This window comes from Opisthorchis viverrini (genome assembly GCF_000715545.1).
Source record: "Opisthorchis viverrini unplaced genomic scaffold opera_v5_7, whole genome shotgun sequence".
NCBI classification, from domain to species: domain Eukaryota; kingdom Metazoa; phylum Platyhelminthes; class Trematoda; order Opisthorchiida; family Opisthorchiidae; genus Opisthorchis; species Opisthorchis viverrini.
Window position 1 is genome coordinate 1,675,264 of NW_008751663.1, and position 23,153 is coordinate 1,698,416.

General features: G+C 46.0%; 1 protein-coding gene across 1 annotated transcript in view; it reads right to left on the reverse strand.

The window, feature by feature from the left end:
• Positions 1-82: 82 nt before the first annotated feature.
• The window catches only part of T265_12616 (hypothetical protein), a gene marked incomplete at both ends in the record, with an annotated part of 27,737 nt that continues 4,666 nt past the window's right edge, over positions 83-23,153 (reverse strand). Inside the window, 8 exons of the mRNA XM_009164625.1 lie at positions 83-176; positions 7,346-7,414; positions 7,714-7,811; positions 9,892-10,081; positions 10,702-10,832; positions 11,629-11,746; positions 15,143-15,219; positions 15,727-16,040. Coding sequence (XP_009162889.1) covers positions 83-176; positions 7,346-7,414; positions 7,714-7,811; positions 9,892-10,081; positions 10,702-10,832; positions 11,629-11,746; positions 15,143-15,219; positions 15,727-16,040 — 1,091 coding nt within the window. The remainder of the gene's footprint in view (positions 177-7,345; positions 7,415-7,713; positions 7,812-9,891; positions 10,082-10,701; positions 10,833-11,628; positions 11,747-15,142; positions 15,220-15,726; positions 16,041-23,153) is intronic.

Here is a 23,153-nt window from a genome sequence, read left to right on the forward strand (position 1 = left end):
CTGCCCAAGCTCTGGTGCCAGACCTGAATCTACATATATCCTCTTGAATGTAGTATAGGAGACAGTGCACAGCGTCATGCACATGTGAGGCAGAACAGGATGCAAAAAGTGCCTTGGCAATGCATTGACAGATCAAAGCCATTGTAAGACGAGATGGACCAAAACGTGCCTCACCTCTGGCAAGAATAGCAAAATGTGAGATTCAGTGAGGCAAATTTTAAGCTGAACGGGCAAGGCAAATGAATGCCTTGCAAACGCCAAATTCAAAAATTGCAGTAGGCTTTTACAAGTCGAATCTACCGTGGTCGTTTTGGTTATACAATCCAGGTAACAAATCTCGGTATCAATCACATGAAGGCTGTTTGCATCAAAAGGTCTGGGAGCATCTTGCTTTCTTACAAATATAACAGACAACTAGTTGCAGACCATTCCACAACTACGAAACATCGGTGGATTTGACCTAACAAAACGACTTTCGATGAAGCTGCTTGCAGCCTATACAGTGACTGCCTTGAGGACGTTTGGTACGCTGCTGCGCGACCCACTGCATTTGTATTCAATGAATACGTAAACTTGAAGTTAATACTATTAACGACCCAGTGAAAAACATTCCAGAGTTTTGTACAACCACTCCAGAGGATACTTTTTCGCATGCGATAAAGGGTGGTAGTATTTGCATTTCAAAAGGCCATGACATGTAGTGCGGTACAACTCAGTACGTAACGCTGCAGTTGAGCAAGCCATTTCATAGAGCGATACAACTTATTTTCAGAATATGAGGAGGATACACTAAACTACAACTGAGATATGGAAGTAGAAACTAGCGCAGCCTTAATAGTACTCCTCCCTCAGTGCAAGCCAGTTGTGAGATCTCTTACAAAGGGTGTGTAGTCGTGGAGTTATATGCTTGCCAACCAGCATGCTGCTCAGTTTTTTTCGTCTCCAAATCGAGGCCGATTTAACGGTATTTCAAATCACCCAAGAACATACTCAAAAGAGGCGAAGGAACATCGCTACTTTCATGGTCTGTTCGCATGAAACATGAAAACGCACACTAAACCTACAATTATGCTTTGGACCAGATATCTGAAAAAACCTCTCCTCACATGCCACATCTAGGAGAGTGAAGAATTTGTCCTGACGTCAAACAAGGCAAGATGAGGTGGGTGAAACAGAACATTAATTGTTCCATGAATTTGGGATTTCGTGATGGGGAAGAGTTCAATCTGTATGAGGCAAACATAATGCTGTGTCAATGAAATATCATTAGGAAATGGCAACAAGCGCTGAATGATTGAAGCTACCACAGTGGATCATTCAGGCGACCGTATTGTTGGTCGAAAACTCAGAAAACGAAACCAAGTGGTGACAACTGGTAAACCAAGTGCAACAACACATTACGGGCACGATAACCGAAATGTGTATAGGACACTCAATCATGACAACACCTTGATTCACCTGGTTTGAGTCATTAGGCGAGAGCTATTTTTCAGAAATACTAGAGTTTACGTGATTAAAATTGTTTACAGTATCGTCAAGATAAGGGAAATTTAGTTAAGATGGTACCTTCCTTCCTGTCGAACAGCTCAAGAAAACTGAAATGCACAAATGAGCAAATTTGAAGTTGGCTATCGTGTTTATAACACCCCAGAGATCCATCTCATATAAAAATTCCTACTACATTCCTTACCAGGATTTCAGTTTTGTATTCGGCGGAGGGGCAAATAATTTGCATGTCGCACCATCAGAGTAGGTGTTACTTAAGGATGGCTCGCCTGGGCGGTTTTCCGCCTGGAAATGAATAGTAAAACAAGAGACAAGTTTGCGTTCCTTTCCAACTTGACAGGTGGAAAGTCAGTCAAGAAAATGATGTGGCTTTGGCGTTCTCTTGCCTACTTACTAGGAAAACGGACGGGGTTCTTCGCATATACGCTTGGACAACATTTATAGGTTACCCGACATTCACCGTATCAGGAAGGTCAGCCTCCTGAAAGCAACCACCGAATGCCCGAGATCTACCGAGACCTTCAGCTCCGCTAGGTGTTGTCCGGACAGACAACGCCCCCTCAATATGCAGCGCTTCACAGCCTTGTACCAAAGTCAGACGTGTGCATCGGCATTGGACAAGTTTAGACAGTGTCCCTCCAATAAATAGCTTGAGACCGCTGACACTCGCACNCTGAGTCTTTTTTCGGCAACTAGGCGCTGGAGCGGGTCAGCAGCAGATACCACAGATTGACGAATCAGCAGATATAACACACTGCAATAAGACTAAACCCTCCTGTTCAGTCGTCACGATAGACCTTGAAAAAGTACATGTACTCGTTACAGATATCACGTCCACATCAATTGGCAACCCAAACACATTTGTGATATCTGTCCACTGCATAACGTCACTAAACCTGAAAGATTTAGTTCTGGTTGAATTTGTCATGTATTGGTTGCTCCATTCGAGTGGTGTTATCAGTGGTGGAGAAAGGAATCAACTTTCCGCTGGCCATTCCAACTAGACAGTCTGTAGTCTCTGGGTAGCGGTTCTTTTCAGGAGATGTCTCATCTTCACAATCAGCGTCATAATTTAATCATTCATGGGAAACGAAACGTCATCAAAAAGTGAGGTCGGTGGGAAATTTCGCACCCATTCGTATCTTTGAGGTACATATGGCGCCGGATTTCTGTAAATCAATAAGTTATCATTCTGTCCCATTTGTATGATCTTCTGGACGCTTAAGACTATTCCAAAAGAAACGTGATTGTTTGATCTCTCCCTCTCTGGCAAACATTCCAATTATCCACTGAAGAGTGTTGGCCAGGACACTGATTCGAACAGCATGGCAAGCAATAGGATTAACCCTTGTCTTAAAATCTGTTGGACTCGTTTCCGTTGTCATTCCCTATATAAAGCATTACCTTGGTAAATACCGACGCTCAGCTGCCATACAATCACGAAGAAAGGATGGTTTATTAAAGATTGGAAGCTAAGGAAAGAGTTTGGGGCTTGCTACATTGAACCTTGGTGAAAATGATCCAGAAAACCCTCAAACAACAATAAAATAAACGCACACGGTCATTGTGTTTGGGTAAGATGCCATCAGCGGGATCGATCCAGCGCACTTTGTGAACCCCATCCAAAATAATTTCTGCACACAAGGCCAGAAAAAAAACTTCAGCTAGGCAGTCCGGCTAGAAAAGGAGAGTGCGATCGCCACTGTGATCGATCACCTGACACGCTATGTGGAGTCTACAATCACGTGCTAGAGGAGACCCGTGGTGGGCGGCACCAAGGTAGAGGTGCCGCGGGGCTCATTCAGTGGTCCGTAAATCGAGGGACGTTTCAAGGGCCAGAATAACTCAATTAGACGTGATCATCCCTCAATAACCGCAATGCCAGCCCGTTTAGATAGGAGACCAGTTGAAACCTCAAGCAACTATAAATCAGCTAACCCATGGTTATCAACCTGGATGTGTGGCAAGTGACAACTGCAAGAACACTCGAGTTACGCTTTAAAATCTACGAGATGACAAAGTTAAATATGAAGAAATACTACATAGTGAAAGCATGTGAGGAAACCTAAATGTAAAGATCATCCAGAAGTACGTTGTTTTGTGGTTACCTTGGATACCTTCCTGGATTTATTCGTAGCAGATCTGAATAATTTTCCGTTCCATGCGAAAATTTAGGTTTGCTCGTACAGGATGATTCGTGTCCTCATCCAGTCACACAGTAACACTAAAAACCTAGACTATTTTGCACAGGCAAACAGTTTGATGTTTACTATCCGTGGAAGTCCGCTGGTCCCAAGCTTTGACACTTACCGCCTGATTCGCTTTCATATCACTGGATCGCTTTAATTTACCTGTTCTCAAAGTGTGACCTGCATTTATTGCAGGGTTGACAGTAGGTGATTTGACCATAGGACAATGTACTACCAATACATATCTGTAACATTTAGAATGCCAGAATTCGAGTCGCATAGAGTAAACTCACGAGCATACTTTGACAGGCCATCAGCGAAAGTGAAATGTGCTGAAATGAAATTTAGGCAGAGAGAGTCTAAATTTTACACAACAGCTGAGAAGCAGGTCCTCGGGAATTTTCCATTCCGTGAGTAAATTCTACAGGGCACAACAGTACCCAGTTATTGAGAACAAGAAAAACAAATTATTGCAGCCTCTAAAAACGTGAAGTACACAGGTGGTACAGACTAATAGTCCTCTGAGTAGTGAAGTAAATATCAGGTCAGTTTTTTCTCCGGATAAACACTAAAGTTGAAAACCAATTGATTTTTGCGGCCTCAGCGAAACGGGGAACACCTAAGTACCGACAGACATCACACTGGTGAACTATGAGGTCAAGTCAACTCAGCGGCATGTGATTAAAAGCATACAGACTGCTGAATGCGGTGGCTTACGATCGTGCAACGATTCCCATATTTGGTTACCTATTACATTCTGGAACCAAAGAGGGGCACGATGATCATTTCTTGCAACAAGGCGCCCATCGGTTCAGTCCACGTAAATTTCTCTGCAGCTGCTGTGAACTGTGAGTCCACCACTGGAATGTTCGTATTTTGTGATGGCAATCAGGGAATAACTATGCGAATAAGAATAGCCATGCCAGCACAATCAGTCTGGTTAGTTCCAGTCATCATATTCTTGATGAAGTCACAATGCCCAGGAGCGTCCATGAAAGTAACGAGGTACTTTTCCGTCTCGAACTTCCACAAAGCAATCTCAATTGTGATGCTACGTCCACGCTCAGCCTTCACTTTGTCAAGTGCCCACGCATACTTGAAAAAAGCCTTCACCCATCTCAGCGGCCCCTTTTTCGAATTCCTCGATCGCACGTCTGTCGATACTTCCACATTTGCAGATTAAATGTCCGGTGGTTGTCGACTTTCCACTGTCCACGTGTCTGACGATGACAATATTGATGTGTACTTTGGTGGCAACCATCCCAATGCGCAGCAGCGAACGTTATACACTGCCGGCTAGATGTCACATGCCTCCGTTAACCAGTCTAATCACACTAATGCATCAGAATGCACCTTGTAGCAGGGATGGTCACCAATTACTGATTCGACCACAGTAACCAGTAGATAACCCGAGTCTCTACAAAGCACCATCAGTTTTTCGGCATGATTATTACAACTACAAAGTGCCAAGCATCAGAACATCCACTTTCTGAACATACCACTTACAACCTAAGGAAAAGCTCACGGGTCGTGGAGAAGTGTACATACCTCGGAAATTGAATTAACTCGGATGGATGTCTGGTGAAATGAGTGTACGAATCTCACTGACCCGATACTTGACCTCCATATTGCATCAATTATGGTGCCTAGAGTGCATATCAGTGGATCCTGTACTATTCTATGGTTCCCATACGAAGCCTCTACTAACTGATGATCTGGGGCATCTCGGATATATTACGGGTGTCGGATAACAACGAGGCGGTTAGAAAATGAATATTTGGTCGTGCAGCAGATATCTTAATCGCCGTAAACATTCAGCACCGTCAGCTGCGGTGGCTCGTTCGTGTGCTGCGCACGCTAAAACAACACCTATTGAGACAAGTGTTGTCTCCCGTGCCTCTTTCAGAATGCGAGGTTGATGAGGGGCAATTTGGCAGAGGGGTGAAGAGATCACGAAGAGCTTGTGTGTTTAAAGCGGTCCAGCTTCCCGGATGAAGTTCCCATGACTACTGCTACATTCGGCCGTAGACACCGCAATAAATGGCGACTAATCGATGTTGGTGGCGTTCATGCTTTCGATTTTTTTGCAGATTGGCTGATCAAGCGTTTGGTGGTGCAGGCACCTCAAAATGTTTGCAGTAGGTTAGCATCAGGTCCTTCTTTCATCTAATTTTCACATCTTAAGGCTTTAAATACTATCAAACAAAAAAATTATAATTGCCGGAAGTGAAGTATGAGTACCAAAATTGACGTTACTGACTCCGATGTTAATCACCTGCGAGGTGGCCTTCCCGCAGTGCACTCACACCTTGGGATCTCAGTTCGAATGGAATAGGACATCTCGATTTAGAACCACTCTGCTGAGCTTAATTGTGTACGTGATTATGAACGTAATTGCGGTCTACATACCACGTGTTTAACGGATTTCACCGTCACAGAAATTTTTTGGCAAGCTGAAACACCGTCGATCGCAGTTAACTGGAATGCTTATGCAGACTGATAGATACCTTCACCCGTAATATCCTAGGAAAGCCAGACCTGAAACAACAATGTGAGACGGGTGACATCGAACTATAGATCAACGATCTGGTCAATATTTTCAGCATCCTAAGCGGCATCCACGACTGTGGTGTTCGAATGACGGCTGTACTGCCCCCCCCCCAAACTGACTATTCTGATACAAACAAGATGGGCAAGAGTGGAGGAATGTTGGTCTCAGGAGCTGCGTCGAGGGACATGAGGAGATCCGGCCACAACCTTATGCGCTCAAATCACGCTACACTTTACCCATAGATAAAAACAATGATCCCTGAAACGCATCGACGTCCATCTACTAGGTTTCCGGAATAGCCTCTCTAACGCAGCTGCCCAAGTGAGACCCAGTTGCTTGTGCAAACCTGGAAATCCGTTGGCCTCAGTGGTCCGCATTCAAGGCACTCGGTGTAAGTCAACGAGGTAGGGTTGCCGTTCATTCACACAGCCAAGCTGAAGTTGTCGTTATCCACCTGGGTTTTGTTGCAGTGAACGCAGTTTGCCAATTTTTTGTTCCTTCATGATGACGATCAGTTGTAGCACCCTTTCGATGCCCAGCTGCCATGCCACCCGAAGGAACCATAAGGGCTGGGATACTGCCCAAGCCTAGACAGGGGAAATTGGGAGGCAGAGGTCGGGTTCGAACCGCGGACCTTCCGGTTAGTAAATTCGCGCTCTAACCACTTGAGCCATCTCGCCCCCGTGTTCCTTTATAGGTCGCACTATACTAATCGTCACAAAGACTGCTCACTCGAGCTGTTTGGCTACATTCAGTTCGTTGTGCCCGGCAGAATAGAATTAGCCCTGAATGTAAAGGCCAAGAAACCGGATTAAGTGGAATCTATACATACCAACAACGTTTCGTTAGTCATGCACACTTTATGTCGAGAAGAGGGAGAGGGGAGAAAGGTGAAGTATAGGGGAAGGCGAACCGGTGACAAACGAAAACGAAACTTGGATTTACAGCAAGCTGAAAGCTGTGGAACTTGAAAAGATCCCTAAGAGGTGGTCAGCAACGAAAAAATCACGAGTGTAGTTTTGGCGAGATTAAAGTACATTAAGGCGATTCGACTGAATGCAAGTACAGAATGATATGGGGATCGAGACCATCAACTCACAACTGTGCATGTGTACTTTGCATGTTTGGTTGGGGAAGAAAAGCCACAGCTAATCGGAGGATAATGATGCTGAAAAGAAGTAAAAAAAAACAAGTACTGAAATGAGGATTGGTCCAGGCTGTTCGGAAGCCTACCTGGACAACAAACGATCGAAATCGCCAAGAGGTAGTCAGTCAATGTGCGATCGTTGTGACCAGAAGGGGAGATAGCGGCGTGTCTCGTTGTTGATGTAAGAACATCTGGCAGCATTTCTGGAAGAACGTCGCTGTCCGAAAGCTGTATTGCTGTACTCATATAAAGTAACTGCAGGAAGGCGAAGAAGTGGTCCAGGGAAGGATGGGCCTGGCGAGTAACAATGGTGAAAACACTATAGGATAAACACTCGTTGCACTTCAGAAGTCTTGAAGCGTTTACCCGACCGTGGACACGTGACCATCCCATCTGGTCCAGTGAGTTCAGCGATGCCCTGAAAGATGGAAATAGGCTCTATTGACGGATGAGCAGACCAACAGGGACAAAGACGCAACTTAGCCAAGTAGACCTGGATTTGGGAAAAGATACGAAGGACACTGCAGTCAATGAAATCTACATTATTCCTACGACGCATGTGTTACCGAAAGGGTGCTACAGCTGGACGATTTGTATCCACCACCGCCCCCATTGTGTAGATATCTACGATACCTTCCCAAATTATCGGTGAACGGAACCGTGACAGATAGAACTAGTGTACGGCAGGTACGCGGTTTTTACAGCTGATGGTGATGATGATTCCATCACTGATCGACTTGTGTAACCTTTGCCTACCATTCCACCGGCGAACATACCCAACCATGTACCTGATTTTTTATGCATTGGCGAAGATGAATCATCACAGAAAAAAATCTTTAGTCACTGCTTCCGTTCTAATCGATGAATGCGAAAGCGACAACCAATTACCTGCAGACGTGATGTTTGGGGTTTTAAAGACGCCACTACTCACAATCCTTAGTGGTATATACCTGTCACACATGTCGCCCTTCCTAGGTTGAGAAAGCCCAGTGGCTAAGACGCGAAGTTAACGACCGCAAGGCTCGTCGATGCTCGAAAAGCAGTTATTGATCTGAGGGGCACACGTGCTGACGCGATATGTGACTAGTATCGTCTTTATACAAACAGATGTTAGGTGTACAATGGCGAGGACCTTACTCTGTTGGCGATCGTCAAGCTAACATCTGCACAATACAAAACGGGAAGGGATCAAGATAAGTGAATAAGGGCCAGTTCTGAAAGCGGCATACTTTCATTGCGCAGATGCTATGCGACCTGCAAGAGGTACGGAGACAGAGATACTGCCTAGTTGTCAGAGTCTAGACAGGAGAAATCAATTATCCAGGGTGGGTTTCGAACCCCAAACCAATAAGCAAATACTGACAGCTTTTGTATATCCTCCGAGCGGAAAGGTCACGTTTCTGATCCACAAAGCAGTGTGCATCGTACTACCGCAGTGTATACTCTGACCTTGACAGACAACAAAATAATGCCCTGGCCGCAGTCATGAGTTTCTGGGTCTGATTCCACACAGTATTGTAGCAGCATCTTGTACTCTGCAGGTGTCAAGCTCACACCAAACCACGCAGCAGGAATATTAAGGCTTTTTAAGGATTTGAACCAAGAAGAACATTATCGTTTACATACTCAATTTCTGTGGGCGAAGCTCTAGGGACATTTCGACTCCTCGAGGTTTCAGAGGTAGGCAGGAAAATTACGAGCAGCAGATCAATAACAGAGTTGAATAAGAGTGGTGAGAGGCAGCAGCTTTCTTACATCACCGGATGTGACGAACTCAGACGAGAGCTTACTGCATATTCGCACGCATCCATAGGAGTTCGTGTACAGTGCCTTCATGGAAGATTTAGACTGGGAAGGAATATCTCTCGTCGCCGACCACTGCCAAAGTTTCTGACGATCGACAGAGTCAGACCAAGAAAAACGACCAACGTAGGACGTTTGAAAGAGTGATTATGCTCAAGAATCTGTTTTGGGTAAAGATGTGATCAATGCATCCTCGACCAGAGTGAACCCCCCCTTGTTGCAGTCAGTCATTAAGTTATAGTACTTTTCAAGTTTGTTTGTTTAATGATGAGTTTTATACACAAAAAATCGTCGAAACTATGTATTTGCAAATAAAAAATGATTCAATTGCTATAGCAATGGTAAATTTCTCGTCAAGTAGACCCATCGTTGATTCTTCACATATCCGTGTTCGACAACATAAAACGGATCAGTTTCCACGCATGTATGACGTCTACTACATCCAGAATTTCTTGTCTCATGTCCCCTCCAAACGCAGAGCACCAAAACGATGCTCTTTCTAGCAATTTGATCCTTTGCCTATGAGCATTGTTCACTGGCTGATTATTGGGCCAGTAAAATCAGTGTCAATGAACACAGCGGTCTCATACATCGAAATCGACTTATCTAGGGGATAGTTGTACAGGTGCAACTACCGACCAACGAAACCCAAATACTAGCGATGTTCGAGAAGCAAGAGGAAAGAAACAAATTACCTTTTCGCTGTAAACGTAACCGTTTGGAAGTGACATTGGAAGGTTGTGCTCGTTCATCGGCAGACCCGTCTGGTAGCAGGTCAGCACCGAATGGTCATGCCGTCCAAAAGGCAGTGGGACAGCCAACTGGTTGATCAATGGGTGACAAACTGCACAATCCCTGTGTTGCGATTTTGAGTCATAACATTGACTGTATAAGCGCAAAGTTTTGTTATAAGGAATACGACCATTGTCAGAGGACGGCATGGGAAATGGCAACTGTTACACAAGAAATATGGCGAGACGTTGTCAAACAGTTTTCAGAGCACAGGTAACCTAATTGGATAGCACATCTAGTTATAGTGAATTACGCTACAATGCGTCCAAAACAACACTCCAAGGCACACAAGAAACCGCGCTCCATTCAAAATGGCCTTCATCATGCGGAAAAAAAACATCCCGATATAGTGGATAGGTTGGTGGTTATTGGCGATTAGAACACTAGTGTAGCTACTCTGTTGGCCACGACATGTCGAACAAATGGTGATCGGCTAGCATCTGAGTTTCCACGCTGTTTTAGTCATTTCTGTATTTCAAAGCGATTAGCTTGCTGAACTTGCGTTCTACCTATAGGCTTCGATTGTCGTGCTCTTCGCAGTCGAACGACTTCGCTAGGAAATCGCAGCTTTATTTACGAGTAGCTGAACTAACCAATCTATACCTTCTCGCAGGGTTATACAGCACGTGAGTAGCTAAGTTGTCACGCTTTCGGGGACAGTAAAAACACGCAAAAAAAACACGTGACACGCAACAACAACAACAAAAGGATACTGTGTTTTGATCACAGATATACCAGCATTGACGATCAGTTGGAAAGGGGAGTAGGCCGGATAGGAATAGAAATCCATTAGAACTTCGTGGGCACGCTTGACAATCCATTTCTCCGTCAGGTTATTGTATTCCTGGAATAATAATTATTGGGGAAAAATTACTAAATACATTCGCTATTATGGTCTACACCACCAAAATACGGGCATGAAAGGTAGTTAGCTAAATTTGGCAGGTTTGTGGTCCGAGTTTGTGACATCGAGGTTTCCAGTGGTATAGCACGGCGAGAATACTAACCTAGTGAATTCCGTCGGTGAATTCATCCGGTAAATACAGGGATGCTCAAAACAACAACTCATATAAGTGCACAACGGAGCGTCGGACTCCTACAGTTAAAACAAAATATGCTTGATCCAAGAGAAATTGATGACGAAATCCTATTCGAATACACAGCTGCAGTCATGCTTTCGTTAGAAACGTTAGTGAAAAGGTCAGCAACAACATCGGTGTCACAATCTGCGAAACCGATACTAAAGAAGAGTTTATGAGGTAATTCTTGTGCTGCGTGAGTGTGAAAGCGGTAGCTGAGATCTTGAAAGACACTCTGAACAAACAGGCTATTTGACGTGGTACCAAGTATCGAACTGGGAATTCAAAACAACGTCCAACTACGCACAGCCACGTGACGTTCGTTAACTCGGGTCAGTCGAGTAATTGGCTTGAAATCGACCCCAATGCAAAAACAGCTGATTGGTGACATTTTAGCATGTTAGTTGTATAGACCGGGACAACTATAGAAACACTCGTTATATAAAGCGTGCTTTAGGACAGTGGATGTCACAGTGCCAAACACCTCATGTTTGAGATAGAAAAGACTCAACGATGCGCGCTTTCGAGATCGTCATCATTATGGTCTAAAGTGAAACTCACAGCTTTAGCCTGGAGTTCTTCTGGAGTTCGCATAGCAAGCAGGACCATTGCTTGTCCCAGTTTGGTGGCTTTATACTCATCTGGTTTCTTGATTGAGCTCATGTATTTCCTTGCGTGCCTGAAAGGGAGCAACATGGTGCTTGTGAAAAGGCAACAATAGGTGGCAGCCCAGCTAGGGAAGATTTGGGACGGAAACAAAATACCAATGGAATTGAGAGAGCTGACGATGATTCTAGCCCCTAAAAATAGCGCATGAACGTAATGCGACAAACAACGTGGAATCAGTCTGGTAACCTCCGAATCCACGGTGCTTTCCGGCATTAATTGGCGCAAGTTGATCGACTACCGGAAAGGAAACTCGTTGGAACGAAGCTGGGTTTCACCCAGACTAAGGATGATGCTACCCTATCTTTACCCTTAGACAGGTTCCTGAGTAGCGTCACTCTTTCAAACGTCATAAGCTGACTGTTTTTCCTGGCATCAAGGCTAATTTGTCAGAAATCTTGGTGGCGGCCGACAACCAGAGATATTCCTTCCGAATGTATATCCATTATCAGGGGACTGTATACGAACTCCTATGGGCTCCTATAGGTACAAAGCAAGCTTCGCCTGAGTTTACCACGTCCAGTGATTATGACAGGGCTGCTCTCTCTCACCATTCCAGTTCAAATCTGTAACTGATCTACTGCTTGAAATTCCTCTGCCTGCTTCTGAAACATCATGGACCGAGATGCCCCCGGGACGTTCGCTCAAAGACATCCAGTACGAGGACGATATTATCCCTCTTGGTTCGGGTCCCCCAAACATTCGAATCATTCTAAGTAACCTAAACAACTCTGCCGCACGAGTTGGCATGCAGTTCACACGTGCAAAGTGTAGAGTGCTGCTACAAGACTGGGCGGGATCAAACCCCAATCTCATGCTTCCAGGCGACGTGGTAGATAAATTTATTTAAACTAGCAGCTGTATAAGTTCCGGTAGACTGGTTGAGGACGTCAGTACTGCTGGTATCAGGAACGCCAGCACCACGTTTACCAAACTGCAACGCCTATGTAGCCGGCTTGACGTCCGTTTGTCTGTTAAGGGCAGATTATACACTGCTTTATGGATCAGAGACACGACCTGTATGCGCATAGGACAAGAGAAAGCTGTCAGAGTTTGATTACTGGCATCTAATAAGCACTGACGGGTCTGGTGGGAACATCGGATTAACATTGCTGAGGTACGCCAGGTGCTTTTTGGGAAAAGGATCTCTCCGACGATGGATGAACCACTCATGCTTCATAACTTAAGCTGCTTATAACATGTACTTCACATACCAAAGGATCACCTTCCTTGCAGAGCTCTTTTCACTCAGCCCTGTGCTAAGTGAAATTGACCGAGCGGTAGACAGTCTATGACCTGGCAATGAAGTAAGGAAAAACCAACCAGTAAACATAGTTTGCGGACCCCAGGACTCAACTCACTAATGGTTAATGACACTGGAAGACAAGGCTCAATCACACAGACAGTGGCACTCATGCATCATGCTATCGCCTTTAATATGCAGCTGACCAGTTTGCGAACTAACTGAACATGCCATTGACTCCAACGCTGTCTCGTTTTCCGGTGGTGTAAACTGTGACAGCTGGAGCTCACGTAACCTGAGTACATGAGTTACAGCTGAGAAACAAGCAGTGGATTGTAACATGATCGCCAATAACGAAAGACTGAAATAAGCTAGAGGGATATTTGAGTGCCAAGGGCACATGAAGCTCAATGTTGAAGAACTACATGGGTAGTCAGAGTTTATCACGACACTCGTATGAGAAAACCAGTAGACGGCGAAAAACACCTAGTCGAGTCAAAGATCTGCAGGTGCAAAAAGGAGCCTCAGAAACCCAGTCCTTAAAGAACGGAATCTCCACAAAAAACCCGAATCTCCGTATACTGCCAATGGTCTATGAGTAGCTCAGTGGAAGAATAAACTTCACCCGATGAGTGAAACTGACATCTGAGATGTCGTTGTTCGGGGAGCGAGTCGATACTTGTGACCGCGTGATGTGGATCCCGTGATTGAAGGATGAGCGGCGCTATATCCTAAGTGCTAGGTAATCACACTGCTGATCAGCCGCTCGTGGCCGAACGGTTAAGTCAGGAGGTCGCGGGTTCGAGACTCGCCGGAGTTTCGTGAGACCCACACTGCTGATGGTTCCCAATAGGGATGTAACAGATGTACAGTGCTTCCCGGTTTTTCACTTTTCGGCTTCACTTACAGGATGAAATTTCCACAAAATAACCCATTCTTGTTGTACGAAATGTCGCCTTGTTTAGGATGGACATCACACTGGTCCGTAGTTAACGAGGAACGTTCACGCGGTTTTTCCATACAGGTGACCCTACCCTGCAATGGTAGCATTTCCCTAATCTAACCAACCCGTGCATACCGTTTCTTAATATACGAGGTCGCTGGTCACGATATCATGGTCCTTCAGTACTTACCGTTTTGCTGGAACAACGGAGCGACTAGCGTTCGACTTAGAAACCTACAGAAGGGCAAACAGGCCAACTTCAAAGGTTCGACCGGAGAAAGGTTATATCACTTTGACGGTCAAAGGAAGTCAGAAGTCTCCAACGATGATATCTGAATGAACAACTCTCCTGAAGTTTACGAAGCATGTGGTTATATCCGAGTTTCTCCTGAAATGATATACGAAACGGCCACGAAGTTTTCGGCAAGCGAATGCGTAGTACCAAGCACCAGAAAAGATTAAAACATTCAACTAACTAAAACTCATCCCACTTTCGGAAAAAACGACTGGACCCAAGATGAGGTGATGCTAACCTGGGGACAATAAAGGCCCTAAAAGAGATGCAACTCGAACATGAAACGATCAGCCGGAGGAAGTACACCAAGAGGCACTGTGTGTACACACGGCCTTAACAAACTCCGCTCAATGCGTTGTTAATATAATAGAATTAGTAGTCCCAAGGCCTTAGTGTGATACACATGACTGTTTCTTTCAAGTCCCCAGCAGAAATCAGACTTTAAAAACGTTTTTACACCACCTAGTGGAGACGACCATTGCTCCGTTTGCTAGGCGCATTAACATGGCCGTAAGCGTTTTTCTCAATTGGTCCAAGCAACAAAACTAGGGCGTCGAAGAGTAGCAGTGTGCAAGTAAACAGTGTGTAAACACAAGATTCATTCCGTCCGTCACAAAAACCATGAAGAGACGAGGAAGAAGATCGATATTCAGACAGTTTAAAAACCGTCAACCACAGGCGTATGCAATCGCGATAAAAACCGAATAACGATCGGAAACGCAATCATAACGTAAACATTCGGAGCGACTGAATCACTCAAGGTGCTTTGGACTGATGGCAAAATACACCTGGACAAAGCGCTGTGCACCTTACTAGGTTCATGGTGTGGACCTAAATGGTGGGCTGGAAGGCTGGGCATCTGGTTAAAAAAACTGGTGAATGGGAACATAACCCAGCGACAGATGGCGAGCAGCAAAAAAGCGCTTACTGTATTGCCTCCATTCTCTTGCCTTCGCGAACCAATAAATAGAACTCGAACACACGCAAATCGAATTCGAAGACACTCTAATGGGGAAAGAGACAAAAACAAAGCATAGGTCGGTTTGATGGTAAAGCATATGAATGATCAGGCGTGCGAAAAGAGAAAAATGAAGAAGTCGGCCGTAACCATAGTCATTACTTGGATTACTTAGCCAGTCATACATTTTCCATATAACGAGGATGCATTGGTAGGAGACTTATCGCAGCTGTCTTCCGTTTGCTTATTAGCCGTCTCGATGATGTGATGAACAGAGGCAGCACAAGCACGGCGTACTGAACCTATTTAGGTGACGCTGAATGTTCAAAATGAATGCTGTGCCAAAACGCAAGTAACTCTTAGGATCATACGCTTCTCAACAAAGGACCTTCCTTCACAACAAAAAAAAACAGTTCCACCATGACACTCAGAAAACAATCTTAAAACAAAAAATGCGTAGAGAAGGAGGAAAGTCGCACGTTTAAGCTGGAGAATGAGGTCTTCGATATGAACAAAGACCTCCATTGTTGAAAGCGGTCGATGTTTGGTCTCACCTCATTTTTCTTCAACTTAAAATTGGCTTCCTGCAACCAAGAGTGAGCCGGACCAGTGTCCCCACGGGCGAGAGCATCCTCAATCAGCACTGCCTCCTCAAACAATTCTGTCAGACAGAGTTCCTTTAGATCTGGATTCTCGTTGGCCAACTTCAACGCGGCTTTTGGATAACCACAAGTGAAGAGATAATCCGCTAGATGGCGTTGAAATCGCGTTAGAAACAGTGCCTGTTCCGACGAATTGAATAAACCTGATGCAGGATCAGCGCGTAACAAAGACTTCTTCACCAGTTCTTGTGTTCCTGAGGATGTATCTACCAAATAAAGTGAGAAAAAAAAGTCAAGGTAAAAAAAATCGACACTAGGACATAAGTGTTCAACACTGATGCTTCACTGCTGCACAACCAAGATTTATTCCTGATTTATTCGAAAGGCTTATCGTGAAAGAAAAAAGAAAAATGGACGGGAAAAGGAGCTGGCGCTGGTCTACAACAATCAGCCCGGAGTGCCTACACCTTCAGACACTCATTCAGGCAATCTGGATAGAAACCGACAAGAACGCCATTGACATTGATTGGAAGAAATATCTTGCACCGTCTCTGACCAGGCGCAGTAGGATTCAAAAAGCATACCAAAGGACGCGATGACTTTGGTCAGTTCATCCAAACACAAATGCCCCTTATCCCCCTCTCTGAAGCCCAGAACGATATTGCCTGCATATTCCAGATCGATAAGGTTTTAGTCAGAGGCAACTTGAACACTGAGGTTTTGAAGATCTTCCAGCGTTCGTCTCATGATTTCATCCATCGCGAAATTAAACAGGAATGGAGAGAGTAGGCTTCTCTGGCGGACGACGCTTTGTGTATAGAGCTTTCAGAGAGCTCGCCGTATATTCTCACATATCCGGAACGCAGAATATAAAGAGCTTATTATGTTCATGAAGGAAACTACTCACATGGTTGCTGAAAACTCTTCGACAGTCCACGGCCGGTTTCGCCCTTCTTGGGGTTCATCAGGTAGGCGCAGTCACAGTTTCCGTCAATCTTATGTTCTACTTGAGCCCAAATTGGACCGTTTTCGAGAAATACACTCACTTGCTTATTATGTTCACGAAGTTCTGAGGCATTCCTTGGTGGCCAAACGTGTCAAGAAGAACAGACCGATGAACCGAGTCGAATGCGCTTCAGAAATCCAGGAACACTAGAATTATGGATCGCTTGTACGTATGGCGTTATTCTAGCACCTGACGAAGTGTGGAGATTTGGTCAAGGCAACCGCTACCAGACCGGAATCTCGAGTCAGTATCTCACGAGCCACCATAAGGCGGCGAAGCACAGTTGACGCCAACAGTCTCGTTACGACTGGGTCAAGCTGATCACCCTGCGGTTACCACACTCTACGAGCCCTTTTTTAGAACGAGCACTATCACGAACTCTCCCCAGTTGTATGGGACAGACTCCTTTTCCCAAATGCAAGCAAACAGATCAAACAGACTGAGGACTTCACCCCCGTCTTCTGTTGTATCTTGAGGTGGCCGTCTATGGGGGTTACGCCTGCGCTGAGCCTGCCAGACTACGCGATAGGAAGAAGACAGAGAACTGGGGACACGGCTGTATTGTCAGGACAAAACAGAGCGTCTGCGTAAATATATAGGATGACTAATTGGCCAAATATGGTCGTTCACTTGTTCGCTCCGTACAGCCAATGGTGGTGTTCCGGTCGTAAACAATCTCAGGCCCACTTCGCTGGTCGTCTGTTGCTAAGCCGTGTTTGGTGGGAGCCGCCGACTCACCTACTTTCCGGACGTGTCGTACCGATGGTAACCTTGGGGATGCGTCACTGTCTGCACATGTGCTTTTTCTTCTGTCTGGGTGCGCCCTGATATCTTCGAACAAAGGTCACATTTCACGGCCATACACAAAACAGACCTCACTGTAGCCTGGTAGATACGGTTGTACGGCCCGTACAATTCTTTGTCCACCGATGTCCCTTCCCAACCCCTTTCCATCACACAAGCGAACGTTGCTGAGTCATTCGAGTGTCAGTTATCTGACTGATCAGCCTGATGCACCCGGCTGAATATTACTGATGAACAAAGCTTGGGGATGCGTCACTGTCTGCACATGTGCTTTTTCTTCTGTCTGGGTGCGCCCTGATATCTTCGAACAAAGGTCACATTTCACGGCCATACACAAAACAGACCTCACTGTAGCCTGGTAGATACGGTTGTACGGCCCGTACAATTCTTTGTCCACCGATGTCCCTTCCCAACCCCTTTCCATCACACAAGCGAACGTTGCTGAGTCATTCGAGTGTCAGTTATCTGACTGATCAGCCTGATGCACCTGAATAAATATTACTGATGAACAAAGTAACACCTTTCTAAGTCCACGAGATCCTTTACATGGGAACTTTGAACGTCCACAGTCTACGTCAAACAAGGCAAACACGTGCCGCTTAACGATACCTTATACTTACCTTAAATCGACGTATGCTGTCGAAACACGCGTACAAGACCCGGGTGTGATTATGCACCGCAGAACGCCAAGGACGAACTCGGCTCTCACATTTGACTCTCCGCGTGTCCGGTGACCTAGAAGCGTTGGCTCATGGAATATATAGCATCGGAGTTGCACTCAAAACCAGAGCTAAACACATTTGATGGACTGACTACCAGTGAACAATCGTCTTTGCGCCGTTCAGTTATCCATCCAAACCAAGCGCGGCGCCTCTCGACGTAGAAAAAGAGGCATCTGTTTGTAGTGCCCCAAACGGTGTGCCCCAACAGGCTACAGTTTTGGGGGCTGAGAACGCCATTCTCTGTCGAGAGCTATCCGGGCTTATTAGTCGAGCAAGAAGACCACAATCATTTGGAGGTACCTATACCTCCAGACACTCACTCAAGCAATCTGGATAGAAACTGACAACAAGCACGCCACTGACGTCGGTTGGCAGCCATATCTTGTAGTGTCTTCAACCAGCACAGTGAGGATCACGCGGTCCCCATCCTGGAAGGCGAGTAGCACCGACAGCACCCAAGCGTTTCGTGGTCTCCTTCATGCTCCTCTGCCAAGTCAAGGGTTGGCCACCTCTCTGTTTACGCCACTCTGAATTGGGCATTGAAAACAGTACTCTCTTCGGCAAACGATGGTTCGACATACGCAACACATATCCCAACCAACGCAGCTTCTAGTGCTGGACACATTCTTCAATGGAAGTACCCATTGCGAAACCGAAAACTCGCTTTCTAACTGCCTCACTACGGATTCGCCGACACCAACCCACACTAGCTATGATTCTGAGACAACGATTGTAGACAGTCACTTCCACTCAGCACAGGGCTGAGAGAAATGAGCTCTGTGATGCAGACGGTCTTCTGGCATGCGGAGTACATGTCCCAACCAGCGCAACCTATGAAGCTTGAGTAATTCATCTATCGTGAGAAAGTTCTTTCTTAAGACTATCTGGCGTACCTCAGCACTACTGATCCGATGTTCCCACTAGACCTGACTAATGCTGTGGCGACACCGATGAGCAAACACTGACATCTTCCGTGTGTCCTCTGCGCGTAGAGACCACATCTCTGATCCATAAAGCAGTATGGGTCGCACCACCGCAGTGTAAACTCTTCCCTTAACAGGTAAGCGCACGTCACGGCGCCAGAGGTAAACAAATTTATCTACCACGTCGATTGGCTCACCTGCAAGCATGAGATGTGGGTTGGATCCCAGCCCGTCTTGTAACAGCACTTTACACTTTGCAGGTGTGAAGCGCATCGAAAACCGTGCGAGTTAGTTATTTGGGTCATTTAAAATCGTCCACATTTGGGAAGGATCTGAACCACGGAGGGCAATACCGCCTGGATACTCAATATCTGTGAGGGAGCGTCCCGCGAGCATTTCGACTCCTGAGGTTTCAGAGACAGGCGGAGAAATTCCAAGCAGCATATAAATAACAAAGCTGAAGGGGGATGGGAATGAGGAGAACCTTATCTTACACCACTGGACGTAGTGAACTCAGATGAGAGCTTGCCGTATACTCGTATGTGCCCACAGAAGTTCGCACACAGTGCCCTCATAAGGGAGGGAAATCTGGGACATCTTGATCGCCAGACACTGCCAAAGCTGCTGACGATCGACAGAATCAAAGAGCAGCTTTCAAATCGAGAAAAACGATCAACGTGGGACGTATGAAGAAGTGGCGCTGTTCAAGGATTTCTCTCAAGGTAAAGATGTGGTCGATGCATCCTCGACCAGGGCGAAGCCTAGCTTGATTTTCACGAATCTGTCTCTCCCGATAATCCATCATCCTGTACAGGATAATGCCAGAGAGCACCTTACATGCGACAGATATCGGGCTGATACCACGATGGTTTTTGCATGGCGTTTTTGCTCCCTTTTTTAAAACTGGGATGACCGTCGAGGAGCTCCGTCCGGCTGGTATTGCTTTCGTTCCAAATCTTCTGCAATATAGTTGTCAGACTGCTCACCAGGACCTCCTCACCTTCTTTGAAAAGCGCGGGGTGTAGACCAGGTGCCAGGCCAGGTGCCTTGTCGCGCTTTAGGATTGAAATCTCGTGTTGGATTTCGGTTGCTGATGGTGGGTTGGTGTCAATGTTCTATTCGGGCCCGCTTGATTCTTCCAGCGGGTTTGTTGAAGGGGACCAGGTGAGCTGTTCTTGAAAGTACTCAGCCCACCGCTCAAGGCGGCGATTGATAGAGCGAAGTGCTGTTCCGTCTTCTTTGCATATTGTCTCACTGACACCTGCCTTCTTTTGACTCGTTCTTCGAATCAGTTGAAACAGGACGTGGCTGTTGCCTGCAGCGAAAACCTTCTCCATCTCCTGGGTCTTCGAAATCCACCAGTGTTCTCTGTCACTCTTTAAGCTCCTGATTAATTGGCGTTTGATGGATCTGCGCATGCCATTATAGTCGTTAGTTGCTGTATAGCCTTTCTGGCAGCAATAAGATCTGCTTATCTCGAAGGTATCCAGTGTTCACTGAGTCAGGTCAGATGGGCTGAATAAACAGTTTTGAAAGCTGGTAGCATTGTTTCTTTAACTCGTCTCCATTCATCCTCCAAGCAATCTTCGTCGTCCAGATGACTGTGCGTTTCCAGTGGCTTTCGGGCCAGATCAGCTCGATACCTTTTAGCTATTGAAACCTGTCGAAGTTGGTAAACGAAGCTGCTCTCTTTTGGCACGCGCAGTGCTGGCGGAAAGCGAAGTGCTAAGCGGGCCCGTACGATGGCGTGATCAGCGTCAAGTTGCGTACCCCAGAAGGAACGACAATCCATCGGTAACTGATAGCCATATGGTCCAACTGAATCCATGACCGTCTTGTGGTAGATGGCCTCCAAGTAACTCGGCGCGAGCGTTTGTGATGGAACTTCGTACTGGCCAGGAACAGGCGATGATCTGCACACAACTGAAGAAGTCGCTGTCCATTATCCTTACGCTCAGCATTGACTCCATATCGACCACCTAACTGTGCTTGTTCTGGACTTAGTCGTCCAACTCGGGTATTCATATCACCCGTCCGGATTACTATATCCGTCCTTCTTGCCGAAGAAAGTAGTCGTGACAGATCTTGGTAAAACTAGTCCTTCTCAGTCTCAGAACTGCTATCTGTTGGGGCGTATTCTGATATGACAAGCAAACACCGTTTACCACATCGACCTAAGTTAATCTTAATTGAGCCAGGCAACCGCAGAGCGCAAAGGCGACTGTTTACTGGGATACAGTCCAGTAAGGCGCTTTGAGCCTTGGGGCTGAGTGCAACGCCCACACCGTAGATAACACGTGCCACTGCCTAAGGATTACCGGATACCCGAGGAATGAAATGTGGAACATTTGGGCTCGTTCTAACCGGCTTGAGGAGCACGACCGAAGTGGGGTCTTGTATGCGTGTTTCGGAGATACCATACACATCGATAGAGCGGGAGAGCAAGGTTTCAGCTAGGGATGCCTGTTGCCCAATTTGACATAGAGTAAGGATATTAAATGCTGCAACGTGGGGAAGATCTTCTGAGGTTGACAGGTGATCATTTTGGTTTATTTTTCTGGGCGACGGTTGAAACACGGAACAGTGCTAGGGGATTGGCAGATGGGTTGGTTATACTGCATCGTTCAATGGGTAGGGAGGGAGTGTGGAAGGCCAATGAAGGGAGAGCTTCACAGGAAAATGGGGGGCGAGATGGCTCAGGTGGCTAGAGCACGAGTTTACTGACCGGAAGGTCTGTGGTTCGAACCCGACCTCCGCCACTCGACTCCCCCTGTCTAAGCTTGGGCAACCTGGTAGTATTCCAGCCCTCGTGCTTCCTCCGAGTAGCATGGAAGCTAGGCACCGGAAGGATGTTATAGCTGAACTGTTTTTTATATTCTATTTCACAGGCGAATGATACTTCCCGGTTACCCTGGCCAAAGAAGGGTGTTTATAGGTATCCAACCTTGAGCATTTGACTCAAAGGTCTAACCCACAAAGCAGTGGGAGGATGTAGGGTTTTGGTCGGAGACACTAACCCTAGTCTGTGACACAAGGGTCTGAACCGCGAAACAGCGGTTGCTAGGGTTTACTTGGTGGACCCTCCCCGCAGCCAATAACTCAATAGTCTGACCTATTTGGCTGTAGGGGGCCGGCCTAGCCCCAGGGCACAAGGAGAAGGGCATTACTTGTTATATATTTGCTCCGTTTTTCAAACGTTTCATCATTTGTTGCTAAATCACTTTCTTCCATTTCCAGCTCTCAATGTCAAAGTTTTGGATGAATAAAGCCTAGCTTTAGGGCCCTCAGTCTTTTCCATTGTCATTCTGATTGTCGTTGCACTCCGACCCTTGTCGTATACAACAATTTACTCATCCAAAAAAGTTTTCGAACAATGGATCGATTCTTACGTCCTGAACGATTCGATACCGACCCCAATACTCAAGACTCAGCAGATACCTGGGAGCATTGGTTTTGTACTTTCACAAACTTCCTAGAGTCAATCGGTTCTCATTCACCAGATAAACTGAAAACCTTGTTCAATTACGTCTCCCCTAGTGTTTATCGATTCATCAAAGACTGCAAAGACTATGAATCAGCCATCGAAACCTTGCGAGAAATTTACGTACAGCCGAAAAATGAAGTTGTTGCACGGCATCTTTTGAACACTTGTAAACAGGACGGAGCTCAGAACCTTGATCGGTTTGTGCAGAAGCTTCGCAGTTTATTGCCAGACTGCCGCTTTACAGCCGTCAGTGCAGAACAGCATACCGATGAAGCGTTACGAGACGCATTTATTAGTGGACTTCATTCCAATACTATACGCCAGAGACTGCTGGAACATAAGTCGCTGGATTTTAAAACCGCATACGACCATGCAAAGTCCCTCGATCTAGCGCAAAAACAGTCGTTGTCGTTTTTGCCGAACACTCAACTCCCCTGTGC